Below are 14,812 nucleotides of genomic sequence, written 5' to 3'. Positions count from 1 at the left end.
TTGGGTTTTTTTTTTTTAAATAGATGAAAGATCAGCAAACATGGCCCCATGGGCCAAATCGAGACAACCACCTGTTCTTGTAAACAAAGTTTTATTGAAAGACAGCTACATACATTTGTTTACATATTATTTATGGCTGCTTTTGTGCTATAAACAGCTGAGTGGAGCAGCTGTGACACAGACCATGTGACCTTCAAAGCCTAAAATATTTACTCTCTGGCCCTTTACCTAAAAAGTTTGCTGACCCCGTTACAGATGCTAAGCATCTTGTCAACTGTCTGCCTATTTTGCCCCTAGGTGCAAAATCGACACGGTGTCCCATTAGCCATCTCCACAACCCCCTGCTGGCAAAGCCCACTGATTGCCCTCCGGCCTTGCCTTTTGGTGAGGGAGGTAATTATGGCCTCCTGGCTTCTGGCAGCTAAGTGCCACCTCTTGGCCTCTATGAACCCCATAGATGCTAACAAGCTAAGTTTGTAACCGTCTGTCCTTCCATCATCCCCAGCCTCCAGAACTTCTTAGTGATGTTGGTGCCCCTCTCATCAGTACACTTTGATAGCTTGGTGACTGGCGTGTCCTCTCAAGGGATGCACCCTCTGGTGGGTCTTTTGGCTTACATAATAGAGCCCTTCCAGCATGTCCACTTTCCTCAGCCTCTTTATTCCTTCCTGGACTGTCGGCTGGAGTGAAGGAGAGAAGCAGAGGTTGGGGAGAAGCATCCTAAACTGCTAAGCAGAATTTCATCAAAGCCAATGCGAGTCCCTGAGCCAAAGCTGACATCACAGAAGTCCCATGTCTCCCAGGGAGCGGACCATTGGCTGGAGGCAGCCTGGAGAAAGCGTGCCTCAGTACAAATGCAGGGGGGGCCTCAGAGCACTGTGGCCAGAGCCCTTGGTCAGCTATGGTCCACTAGTTAGAGGTGTGTGAGACATAGTCTCACGGTGACGACAGGAGCACAGAATGAAGATTAGGGTGGGTGTGTCAAAGCCTGATTTACATGCCAGTCTGCATCCTTAATAACAGGTCTAACTTCTAAGGGGGCACAAGCTGCTTTTCAGAACGACACCTCTCTTAGGAAAGGAGGGTGAATCAGGAGAATAAGAGGCTCCGGGATGGACTGCAGAGAGGCAAGGTGTCTCATGTGTGCCTCTCCTCCTCTCTCCTCGCCATTATTCTTTCAATCCAGACAGGAAAGGTACATCTGCCCTCATTCAGAAGCGATCTCTTCCCAGCTCCCTCACTGTGCAAGGGTAAATTCATGGACCTTAGGATTCTTCTGAGGCCCAGGCTGTGAGGTAGTGAAAGGCTACAAAAATGTCATCTGAGATGAGTGCTTTTGCCTGGATGCTGCCACTGCACCAAGCAGATGGACTGGTGAAGCAACAGCCCATAAGCCAACATTCCTTGAGAGCCATGGGATACAAGGTGTCTCATAATGTTAATGCCGGAAGTCTTAGGGATCACCTCCTGTCTGCATGTTTACCCCTGAGGGAAACTGAACTGCTCAGGGGCCTCCAGTGAGGAAATCTGGCTTCTCGTCCTGTGTTCTTCCCCCAAAGCCATAAAAGTGCAAAAAGAGATGGAGCCGAGTGAGCAGAAATGAAGACCCAGAAATGCAGGCCGAGCAAGGCAACATCCATGCTTGCTTGAGGTGGTGGTGGTGGTGGTGAATGTCTCAAAACAGCTGTAATGGGAATGTCCTGGCCCTTCTGGAGTCACTCACTTCTCCCAGCAGCTCTGCCCTTCTTCCGTCTACTCCAGCAGTAGCAGCATCTCAAGGGAAGGCTCCTGAGCCGCATCTCACCCAGGTGCAGTCTCACCGTTGCTTGTTTCTATTGCAGAAATGTGGAGCTTCAGAGTCAGTCTAAAATTAAAACAGCCTTGCAGGAAAATCAAAGAAGAGTTCTGTGCATTCTTCCTACCAGGCTCTCCTAACAGGGAAACCCATGCTTCCTCCACTTCTTCCAATATTATCAGACTGGATTAAACAAATTAGCAGATGGTTTGTCCACATAATTCCCTATCACTGGTATAGCTGTAGAGAAAGATTTAAAGTAAAACTCCCAAGCCTATTTCTATCTCTGGTCCTAGGGTCTCTAGCCCAAGAAAACTCCCCAGCAACGGGGTAGTTTTGGGTTTCTCCCAGAATCAAATTCAGCTCCACCACTTGCAGCTGTGTGATCTGGGCAGTTATCAGACTCAATGTGTCTCAGCTGTCCTCATCTGTAAAGTGTCCTCATCTATAAAATGCTGATAAGGATATGGTGTTAGGGTGGTAACTGCTAAAGTTGTTGTTATGAGACGTCGTGTATAAAGCACCTGGCATATAACAGATGCTCAACAGAGCTAGGGCTCTGAACTTTAGGCTTGGGAATGAGCTGGAAGTAGATGTGGGATTAGAAATCCAGCCAGAGATGAGAACACTCTAAGAAACTGGATAATACAAGGGAAAAACCCCAGCAAGCAATGAGAGTAGGTGTGTGGCTGGCAGCAGCACTGCTCCTACCTGGGTGCTGGTCAGTGCTATCTTCTTCCTTGAACTCCTGGATTAGCAGGCATGGAAACACATAATCTCCTAAATAGCATCCTTATTATTAAATTAGATAGTGCACACTAAAACACTTTGAAAGATATAACATGCTAGGGAAACTAAATGGCAACGCTAGATGCTTAAAGTTGCAATAAATAAAGAATTGTTAAGGTTATCTCATAAATAAGGGAAGTAGGGGATGGGAGGGTGGTACTGTGGAAAACAGGAATCTTAGCCCAGTAATTAAATCCCATAGGGACCTAAGAAAAGCCCAGCACCCAGGTCACACAGAGCCTTACACAGGAAAATAGCTCGGGATCCAAGATATTTTGAGGGATCTATGACCTTGTCCCCTTTCAGAAGTAGAAGTTCATGGATCCCTACTCCTCCCCACATAACACTCAGCTGTTCTGTCTGCTTCCGTGTGTCTTCTCAATTTCTCCTTCAATTACTAAAGGGCTGATTCTCTCCGAGTATTCTAATACATATTCCCAAGACAGTAACCGACTAGGGCAATGAGATACTCTACGTCCCCATCTAGGCAGAGTTTTTCCTGCCAGGCTAATTATTCTACCACTGAGCCCATGGGTTGGCTGCCCTTGGGCCACGTGTTAACCCCAGATCCTATCAGCAAAGGCCCAATGGGGACAGTCAGGTGAATAAAAGCACAGAACTCCTGAGAACTTTGCCCACAGCAAGATCTTTGGCCTGAAATGTTTTTCTTAGAAAAGTATTCTGAGCATGGTGGATGATGATAGACGATGGGAGAAGGGCGGTGGGGGGGGGGGCGGGGGACGAACGTTAAGCCTAACATCAAACTAAAAGATTCAAAAAGTTAGAAAAATGTAGTTTTAAACCTGATGTTTCACAGATCACTTTCAAACATCTCACTCAGACCATACAGAAAACCCTGACTTACCAAAAACACTATAGTTGAAAACGCTTAGGCCAAACTTCATCAAACTAGTTGAGACGATACAGAATTTGTTGACTAGGGGAGCAGAGTACCACAAGATGGCAGCATTGTCCCTTCTGTGCTTCATCAGGTTTTAATTTTAAGATGTGCTCATCTGTTGAGCCTGCTCTAAAACTGCCCACCTCTTCCTAGAAGCCATTTTTAAGAAAACTGAACAGCCCCTAATTAATATAGAAGGTATAAAGCTACAATTGATGTAGCATCTGTTTTTCTGCAGTCCCGTACACATATTATCCCTGAGCTCCGTTTATTCCCAAGATCTTGGGACTATCTTTTTTTTTTTTTTTTTTAGTCTAATTGAGTATGTAATCAGGGATGGAAGCAGTGGCTCAGGTTATCCAAGGATTACAGACTCCCAAGCCATGTTTCAATTTCAGGAACTTAATCTTTTTATTTTAATAGTCCTTATTTGGCATTTATGTAATCCAGGTTTTTATTATAGCTATTTTTAATATCTGTTTATTTCTCTTACTAGATTCAATTCAGTCTCAATCATCATGGCTAATTTTATGTAACAACTTGGCTAGACCATGGTACCTAGATATTTGGGCAAATATCAGGCAAATATCAGTCTAGATGTTGCTGTGAAGGCATTTTTTAGATGAGACTAACATTTAAATCAGCAGACTTTAAGATTACCCTCCATAATGTGAGTGGACCTCAACCAATGAATTGAAAGTCTTAAGAAAAAGAGTAAGAAAATTCCCCCTGAGAAAGAGGGAATTCTGCCTCCATACTGCCTTTGAACTCAAGCTGCAACATCAACTCTTCCCTGCGTCCCCAGTCTGCTGGCCTGCCCTGCAGATTTTGCAATTGCCAGCTCCCACGATCATATAAGCCAATTCCTTAAAATAAATATCTCTGTCTCTACCTCTATGTCTCTACGTCTCTACGTCTCTACACCTCCACCTCTACCTCTACCTCTACCTCTACCTCTACCTCTACCTCTCTCTCTCTCTCTCTCTCTCTCCACAGACACACACAGACACACACACACAGAGACACACACACACACACACACACACACACATTCATTCTGTTTCTCTGGAGAACCCTGATTAATAACTATAGGCCAGGCACTACTGCACCATGGAACAGAAATGACTAAGAAATATCCTCGATCTTGAGAGACATGTGAACACATAACAATACTGTAAATGCTAAGGCAAATGTATTAAGTACTATAGAACACAAGAAAAAAATTCTTTGGGAAGTGGTTTGAAAAACCATAAGGAAGAGACATTTGAGTTGCAAAGAACAAATAGGTGTCTAACAGGAAGATATTAAAGAACCAAGGATCCTAGGGGAAATCCTGTGAACAAGAACAGGCATGCACAAAGGGGCAAAATAAGCACCATCCCCACATGTGAATATGTGACTTCAAGATACCATGATATAACACCCAACATTTCTTGAGCTCTTCCTATTTTGTTACGGGCTTTTATATGGATATCATAAAACCTCATAATAACCTTATGAAGCCAGAAACACTTATCCCACCTTTACAGTTTAGGAAACTGAAAGGTACCCAGGGTTTAAGCAAGTCCAAGGCCCTAAAAATCAAGCAGGAATATAAACCACAGCAGTCTGACTTCAGGTCCACAATCCTAACCACTATATTACGAAGGTTCTACATCCTTTAAAATTTAAAGGTTTATGATCAAAGCAGAGGCCAGGAAACTTCAGGTCTATATACATGTATGTTTTTACTTCTTAGTATTTATTCTCTTGTACTAAGTGTTCAATATACTTTTTGACTCTCTTTTCCAAAGTCCTAATAAAAGTCAAACCTGGAATAGGAGTGAGCAGCACCCACACACGCTTATCCAAATTTGAGCACTGCAGGCCTCCTGAAGCACTTTAGGAATATACATTATTTAAACCAGAATGAACAGCAGGCTACCACCTTTTCTTCAGTTTACGATGAAGTGACAGTAGGGGGCAACCTCATCTTAAAACAGGTGGATATTATTAATTTATTATTCTTCACAAGCCTATAAGCCTCCTTTATTAAAGGTATGTAAAAGACACATCACCTTTCCCTTCTACCTCAGACTTGGCCTTTCCTTTTCTCTTTCTCTATTACCATCCCCAACCCACCCCAAATTTCACCAATCTTCTCTTTGACTGCCCTTCCTTCACGTTGTATTTCTTTGGAATTTCTGCTTTAAGTGCTTTTTAAACTAGTCATTAGAACCATCTCCCTTGACTACTCCCCTTCACTCTCTTAATGGCTATGAAAATAAACCTAGTTTCACCCAAATGTTAACCTGAAGACTAGATGGCACCTGGCCTCATACATGCAAGCAGAGCTAAAACAGTGTGAATAAGCTATCAATAGAACAAATCTTAAATATCTGATTCATCTGTACAAGCATAATATCTGAACAAATATGTAAAATAGGAACTATCTTGATCCAAAAGGAAAGCCCAGAAACTAAGTAACTTTTAAAAATATGTGCACAGTGAGGTCTGAAGGTTTAATGATTAAGAATCATTGCTTTAGGGACTTCCCTGGTGGCGCAGTGGGTAAGAATCCGTCTGCCTATGCAGGGGACACGAGTTCGAGCCCTGGTCCGGGAAGATTCCACATGCTGCAGAGCATCTGGGCCCATGCGCCACAGCTACTGAGCCTGCGCTCTAGAGCCCGGGAACCACAACTACTGAAGCCCGCGTGCCTAGAGCCTGTGCTCTGCAACGTGAGAAGCCCAAGCACCGCAACAAAGAGTAGCCCCTGCTTGCCACAACTAGAGAAAAGCCCATGCGTAGTAACAAAGACCTAACGCAGCCAAAAATAAATAAAATAAAAATAAATTAAAAAAACAAAAGTAGTAGCTATTATTCTTATTCTCAAATAGTGAAGAACTTTATGAAGTTGGGTTATTGGTAGAATCTTTTCGTAACACTTTCAATCACCTTTCTGAAAAGGATTTCATGAGCCGACCAGTCATTTTGTGACACAACCTACAGAGAACATTAAGAGGAAGATGACAGGAGAGGAAAGCAAAGGAAAGGAATGTCTGAAATAAAGTACATAAAGGGAAGTGTACAGTGCTGTGTGCACACCAGTGCTTGATAAATGATACTGGATAATTCATAGACCTTTCTTTTCTTTATTAAATGTGTAAAAAGGAGTCCTCATTTTACAAGCTCAAAATCAGACAAGTATATGAGGGTATATAATTGGCATATTTATAAACTGTATCCACCCAAAAATTCACTGCGGACACAATCCATACTACATTCAACGTCTGCATATTTACATGATACCTCCTACAAAGTAAATACAAAATTAACTCCCATCACTTTAGTTCAGTACATATATGATATAGTTTCAAAACAAAGGCAATTTTTTTCAACTAAAACACCATAGGCAATTTTTTTCAACTCAAGTACCAATTCATAATTTTGTGCAAAAACACAGCAAGACTAATTATAAGGGTTCTCTTCAGTTTTAGTCAGTAAGATATGTTTGTACGCTACTGAGATACAGCTAAAGTTTTAGATTTTAATTACCAAAGTAACAGTACTTCTGATTTACAATTGACCTAAAAATAGTGGATCCTAATATATATTCTTGACATTTTAAAAAATCTTCAAAATGTAAGTAATACATTTCTAAAAGTACATGTGCCTTGCCATTCATTCAATAAACATGATTTATTTAAATATAGGTCACAAAAGTTCAATTAACCAGAATTCTATACCTATTTCCGGCCTGCTATTTATTTCAGTCTTAAATCTGACTTTATATCAAAAGCAGCAGTTTAAGAATTTATTTAATAAGATTAATCCCAAGAGTTACTGGGTAGCTTTCAAACTATTTCACTCCTTATAAATATAAATCACTAGAAAGTCTAGACCAGTGGTTCCTTGCATTGGACTTATCTGGGGGGCTCTTTAAAATGTGCATGGGCCCTACCTAAGAACTAATGAGTAAAAATCTTCAAGAGTAAATTTTTTTAAAGTTTCCAGGTGCTAATATGCAGCCCAGTGTGGAAACCTCTGACTAGACCAGCGGTTCTCAACTTACAAGGTACATCAGAATCACTTGAGGAAATTTTTTAAAAAGGAAAAAAAGAGAAAAACAAACAGATCTGCTTCAATAGATTGAGAGTGGTGTCCAGGAACCAGCATTTTAAACAATCATTGCAGTTGGCCACCACAAATCACTCTAAGAAACAATGCACAGCCTTTGTCAGGTTATCAATGAGTACATTCAGCAGTTTAGGTGACACTGTCCTGCCAGTGCTAATGATCCTGCCCTAGGAGTTTTAGCCAGTGTTTGAGGGCAACACATAGCCTTTAAAAATAAAATATATTTATACTCTTAAACATAAGGTCAAAACCAAGAGAATTGTGAGATAATAATTCACTCACTACAGAAGGGAAAGGTTTTCAAACAAATTTTTTAAACCTTTAAACAGACCAGTTCTTAGCACTCGACGTAAATCTAATGCCTTCTCCATCATTGGTTAGCCTGATATGTGATCAGAGGTAGTGAGTGATTCCAGCTTACCAAATGTAACGTAGATTATAAAAGATACACATTCTAATCATAATCTGTAATCTAATCTGTACAGTCTCTATGTAAGAGATTGGACATCATGGATATTAAGTAATACTAAAACAGTGAATAATACACTCTCAATTTAAAACAATGAAACTTCATAATATTTCCCTCACATAATAAATTTCTACATGTAATATTGGGGGAGGGGGATCTAGAAAACACTAAAGGTATCATGCTGCCTCTTTTGTGAAGAAGCTATTTACTAATTTTCCACCATTCTTGTCATTATCTATAAAATGGGTAGTTGGTATGTATCATTCTACCTTAAGAATTTTTTTTTAAAGCACAGAAAAAGTAACCACATGTTAAGACCACACAGCAAATCAGAGGATAGCTAGAACTAGCAGTAAGACTTTCCACTTGGAAAGCTGGGTTCATTATCTTATCAGCTTGACAACTGTATCTCACAGTGTGTGATGACTGTTACTAAGAATTATAAATATTTAAACACATTTGAGTGTGTGAAAGCTACATCACCCCCGCCAAACTTTAGGAATAGATATAATCTACTTTGAACCCAGAAGCAGCATAAGGAAAAAACAGCAACAACAAAGCTAGGAAGCAGATATAGTATATGGTTAGTGGAATCTACACGGCATCTTGCTCACCTATCCTATGTCTAAGATGCTACTATTTCCTGTGTACACACTTTTCTATCATGTTCTTCACAAAGGCTTATACCACCTCTTTTCCAGTGGCATATGAGATTAAACAGCTGGCAATTCTTCTCAACCAAACAATGAAAAGGCAACTGCCGAAACCCAGCGCTGTATTGCCAGAAAGGCAATTCATTTCATAAAATGAGAAACTGAAACTTTTAAATCCACACTTATTAAGAAGCTAAACAATTCATACTAATTTTTAACCACTTATAGTCTAGACTATTAAACCATTTTCCAGTTTATAAGTGACTTAAGGCCAAAATAATGAATTTTAAAAAGCAAAACAAAGTTGAAAAATTACATATAAAATATCCAAACCAAGTGATATTATGTCTTCTACTTAGGAAAAAAAGCTTCTTGAATGGCTGAAATGAAGATAGAGAGACAGCACTCATGGGAAAAGGATTTCAAAACATAACACAATGGTATAAGGCACTACCTTAACTTCAGTCTACACTGGGTCACCTTAAATCCAGAACATGAACAGGGGAAGGAAGGACACAAACATCCAACTTCTCACATCCTTTTAGCTGGTTTGGCAGTTAACTGCTTTTCTCTTTCAAATTCCTTCTCCTGTTGCTGCTCCCTTTCCAACTCTTCTTTTTGCCTCTTCTGCTGCAGTTTAAGTGCTCTTTTCTAAGTCAAAAAAATTTAAAAACCAAGAGAGCAAAAGGCTTATAGGTTATGGCCTAATTTAAAAGTAGTAGTGGTTTTAGAGAACAAACTAGTGGTTTATGGGGGAGTACAATATAGGGGTGGGGGAGTGGGAGGTTCAAACTACTGGGTGTAAGACAGACTCAAGGATGTATTGTACAACATGGGGAATATAGCCAATATTTTGTAATAACTGTAACTGGAAAGTAACCTTTAAATATTAAATTAAAAATAAAAAATTTTGAGTAATAGTGCTTTGATTTAAGGTAATCAATAAATAATAATAAATTTCATGTTTAACTTTTAAATTCGTTCAGGGTAACTTTTTTTTATTGAAGTATAGTTGCTGTATAGTATAAGTTACAGGTGGACAATACAGTGATTCACAATTTTTAAATGTTCTGGGAAATTTAAGGTCTCCTTGATAAAAAAGTTCTGTTACTCAAAACTCTTATTATTAAATGAGAAATACAGTGACATATTCAGAGAATGTGAGCCCACCAGCCCAGCTATTAGTAGAAAAGCCCAGAGTGGGGTTAATAAGAATGTGTTTTAAAAGAAAACAATGTACCATGAATTAAGTACCCTATTGCATATGAATATATAAGAAGTCAGAAAATGAATACTGAAGAAAAACAGACAATTAAACCTCTACTTCTATAAAGACTGTGAAAGAATTTTCAACTCACTTTTAACTTTGATGTCTTTTCATGAAGCATCAGCATCTCCTTTCTTATATTCACCAACTTGGCATGATAGTGTTTAGCTTCAGTGAACTTACGATGGAAAAGTAAATTTAAAAGTCAATTTAAAACAGACTGAAATATCAAAATGGATAAATAAATCAATACCTAAATTACAGTTCATTCTGCCTAAATTTGTCAAAATTTTTGAAGATCTAATTATCTCCATATTTTAATTCCAAGATTCAAATTTAATTTAAACCACTAGTAGGCTTTTGAGAATACTTGATTCAGTTCAGATTGATTAAAAGTTACTAAACATAAAATAGACATTTATATTCTGTACAGATAACATTTTGCCTTAAAAACATGCAATATAATTGGGAGATTGGGACTGACATATATACACTGATATGTATAAAACAGATAACTAATAAGAACCTGCTGTATAAAAAAATAAATAAAATAAAATTCAAAAAAAAACACCACGCAATATAATTCTCAAATTTTAGTAAGACTATCCAACAATGCTATCAGTTTCATTTAAGAAAAGTAAAACACTCTCTACTGCCTTTACAAGGGAGAGACTGAGCCAGGGTACACAGGACAGTTTAAGTGAAGTGTCTGCCCATCAGGAAAAACCAAGTTGTGGCCAGAGAGCCCTGAGAAGGCTGTGGACAAGTCTGATCATATTCTTTGGGCTTCTGAAGTCAGACCAAGGACAACAATCTCTGTAAGGACAACATTTTTCTTCCCAAGGAGTGATAAGTATAGACTTTCCATCTCTCCCAGAGATGGGAGAGAAGGAAAAAGAAACACCTCATTCTTAGGAAGGAAGGTAACAGAAAGAGAAGATCAGGTAAAAAAAAAAAGGAAAGAAGTGCCAGTAGAGAGATTAGCAGCCTTAATGTAGCTATAGTAAAGTCAGTCTGTCTAGAGTAAGAGTCTGTCTAGTCAGAGTAAGTCTAGAGCTTACAGACCCTCTTTCTCTCTCTCTGGGCTTCTATTTTTCAGTTCCTGAATGACAATCAAAACCACTCTTGGGTGACTTCCCTGGTGGCACAGTGGTTAAGAATCCGCCTGACAATGCAGGGGACATGGGTTCGAGTCCTGGTCCGGGAAGATCCCACATGCCGTGGAGCATAAGCCCATGCGCCACAACTATTGAGCTTGTGCTCTAGAGCCCGCAAGCCAAAACTACTGAGCCTGAGTGCTGCAACTAGTGAAGCCCGTGCGCCTAGAGCCCATGCTCTGCAACAAGAGGAGCCACCGCAATGAAGAGTAGCCCCGGCTTGCCACAACTAGAGAAAGCCCACGCACAGGAACAAAGACCCAACACAGCCAAAAATAAAATTAAAAAAACAAAAAACAACAATAAAAAAAACACCACTCATGGGCTGAGAGAAGGAAAAAGAGCAAGACTTAGTTTCTGCGACTTAGTTTCTGCCCTTTCAGATGGAAGCGTCAGTATTACATATGCTTGGTTCATTCATTCAACAAATACGTAGCTCTGCTGCAACATGAACTCAATGGAGAAGACAAAGACCACCTCCTTCACAAATCAAGAACTACTGAGTAGAAGACTTTGTATTTACTACCACAGGCCTCTGCCTAATACTACAGAAGGTGGACTTGGTTTCTGATTGTTATAAAAGGAAAACATTAATAAGCCACATTTTTCCAATGAAAAGTCCATTCTTTGACGTATATATGAAAGTCCACAAAATCATGCAAACTAAGCTATTTCTAATGTTCCGGGTAAAGAGAAAGGTAGCCACAAGTTCCTTATTTCTGTTAATTCTCCATTTCCTAAAATAAAGAGTATTAGTTCCTCTCATCAAAAAGCTATAAAGTTTCTGATGAAATTCAACTACTGTCACTTAAATTGAAAGATATAAAGGGGATGTAAAGGACCCTCAAACAGTCTATTTCAGTGTTAATTTGTTATGACATTATGAAAATACCATACAATTAAATAAATACTAATTTTAAAAACCATGTACTTGATAAAGAGAGATGTGCTTTCCTTAAGGGGAAAAATAGTACCTCCAAAGTTCCTTACTTTTACTTCTCTTTTATTAGTCTTTAATTATGAGCAGATCTATTCCAGACTTTCATATATAAGTTCAATTTCCTATCACAAGTTCAACATTTGAAAGCTAATAATTCAAGACAATAGAAGGTCTAATAAAGTAAATCAAGGTTTCCTGTTAAACAACAAATTCTAAACTTTAAAAATTAGAGGAAAACATATGTAAGTATCTCAAACATACATAAGCACAAAGTTGGGAGGATAAACCTAGCTATTTCTAAAATAAGATGTCATTAAGCTATGTCAACTAAATCATACTTACCAAAGCATTAATATCCAACATAGAATGACATTCTTTAAATTTTGAAATCTCTTGTTCCAGTGTGTCTAATAATACAACTTGGTTCTGTCTGAAACAAAAGCACACAGCCAAAATAAACTTTACATACTTTAAGTGATGGTTCATTAAAAGCAACCACATTCATCTTGGTTAATGTTAAAAGTAGAAATTAAGTTGGAAATTTATTGACTCTCCAAGGCTTATTTAGTTTATCATAATCTTTTTCAAAATAATATTCCAAAGCCAAAATAATATTCCAATATTCTGATAATTAAATACGTCTTTTATTCTTGCCTCAATTTCAGATTTGAATAACATCAAACCATTTAAAATTATTTTATTACTTATTCCTAACAACTCTCTGTATTATCCCCCAAAAAGTTTTTTTATACTATCTTGCCCAAGAAACTTGATGTTTTATATATATTAAAATTGTAACATCATCATAAAGGAAGAGGAGCAGTGACTTTTTAGATTAGAGTTGGAAAAAAATGCAGTATCAAGGGATAATAATCAGTTGGTGTGATCTTGGAAATTTAGTTTCTCTGGACCTAAATTTCATTTACAAAGTAAGAAGGTCAGACCAAGTAATTTCTAAGACTCCTCAATAAAATCTGATTCAAAACTTGCTATTGAGGAAGAGAAGCCAACTTCTCTGATATTCTTCTCCAGATCAACCAATGCTAGGATCACAGGAATAAGTGACACTGCGGGGGGGAGGGGGTCACTTAATTAAATATTTTAAAGAATACTACAGACAAAGAAAAATATGACATGATGTGCTTGCAGAAGTATGCTAAACAGAGAACAACAATGAAAAAAAGAAATAGCAATGAAGAGACTGAAGGGCAGTTAAAACATCCCCACCATCTAGCACTGAGTATGGCATATCCTACAGGTCAAAAGTGTCCCTTCAGCTCTGACTGGAGACCACAGAAGGTGAAACCAGAATGGATGAGAGGAGAACCCAGCAAGCCAATGATCCAAGACAAGCAGGACAGCAAAAACAAACTGTTACAACTGGAAAACAATAAAAAATAAACAAAACCAAAAGTTGGTTCTTCCAAAATATTGATAAAACTGATAAACTTCTAGCTAGACTAACAAAGAAAAAGAGAGAGGAGATACAAACTACTAACATAATTTATGGAAGAGGGGTCATCACTACTTATCCCATGGACATTAAAATGATAATAAAGGAATACTACAGGTAGCTCTATGCTCACCAATTTGATAACTTAGATGGAAATGACTAACTCCTTGAAAGACACAAACTACCAAAACTCACACAAGGAGAAACAGATAATCTAAGTAGGCCTATATCTATAAGTAGTAACCTTCCAGAAATCGAAGTACCAGGAACAGATGGCTTCATGACGATTTCTACCAAACATTTAAGGAAGAAATTATACCAATTCTCCACAATCTCTTTCAGAAAACAGAAGTAAAGGGAGTACTTCCTAATTCATTCTATGAGGCCAGCATTATCCTAAAATCAAAACCAGATAAAGACATTATAAGAGGGACTTCCCTGGTGGCACAGTGGTTAAGAATCCACCTGCCAATGCATGGGACACGGGTTTGAGCTCTTGTCCGGGAAGATCCCACATGCCACGGAGCAACTGGGCCCGTGCGCCACAACTACTGAGCCTGCGCTCTAGAGCCCATGAGCCACAACTACTGAAGCCTGCACACCTAGAACCCATGCTCCACAACAAAGAAAAGCCACCACAAGGAGAAGCCCACACACCACAACAAAGAGTAGCCCCTGCTCACTGCAAGGAGAGAAAGCCCGTGAGCATCAACGAAGACCCAACGCAGCCAAAAATAAATAAATAATTTTTTTTTTTTAAAAAGACATTACAAGAAGGAAAACTATAGATCATTATCTTTCAAGAACATAGATGCAAAACTCCTCAATATCAACAAATCAAATCCAACAATGTATAAAAAAAATTATACACCACAACCAAGTGGGATTTACTCCAAGTATGCAAAGCTGGTTCAACGTTTGAAAATCAATCAATGTAACCCACACCAACTGGTTAAAGAAGAAAAATCATATGGTCTTATCAGCGGATGAAGAAAAAACATTTGACGAAGTCCAACACCATTCATGATTAAAAACACTCTAATCAAACTAGGAGGAGAGAGGAACTTCCCCAACTTGATAAAGAATATCTTTAAAAAAACCCATACAGCTAATATTGCACTTGTGGTAAGAAACTAGATGCTTTCCTCCTAAAGATCTGGAGCAAGGAAAGGATGTCCACTCTTACTACTCCTATTCAACATTTTACTGGAAATCCTAGCTAATGCAATGAGACAAGAAAAGGAAATAAAAGGTATACAGATTAGAAAG

At 38.7% G+C, this 14,812-nt stretch overlaps 1 protein-coding gene across 4 annotated transcripts in view; it reads right to left on the bottom strand.

Moving 5' to 3' along the window:
- Positions 1–5,959: 5,959 nt before the first annotated feature.
- BLOC1S6 (biogenesis of lysosomal organelles complex 1 subunit 6) overlaps positions 5,960–14,812 on the bottom strand; it is a 49,343-nt gene continuing 40,490 nt past the window's right edge. For all 4 annotated transcript variants that reach the window (XM_079912609.1, XM_079912610.1, XM_079912608.1 and 1 more), the window contains 3 exons: positions 12,433–12,520; positions 10,085–10,171; positions 5,960–9,377 (listed from right to left, as the gene is read on the bottom strand). In XM_079912609.1, the coding sequence (XP_079768735.1) occupies positions 9,258–9,377; positions 10,085–10,171; positions 12,433–12,520 (295 nt within the window). In that variant the 3' untranslated portion in view covers positions 5,960–9,257. The remainder of the gene's footprint in view (positions 9,378–10,084; positions 10,172–12,432; positions 12,521–14,812) is intronic.

The sequence above is a fragment of the Stenella coeruleoalba genome (genome assembly GCF_951394435.1).
Source record: "Stenella coeruleoalba genome assembly, chromosome: 2".
NCBI lineage: Eukaryota > Metazoa > Chordata > Mammalia > Artiodactyla > Delphinidae > Stenella > Stenella coeruleoalba.
This window is presented reverse-complemented; position numbering and strand designations above follow the sequence as displayed.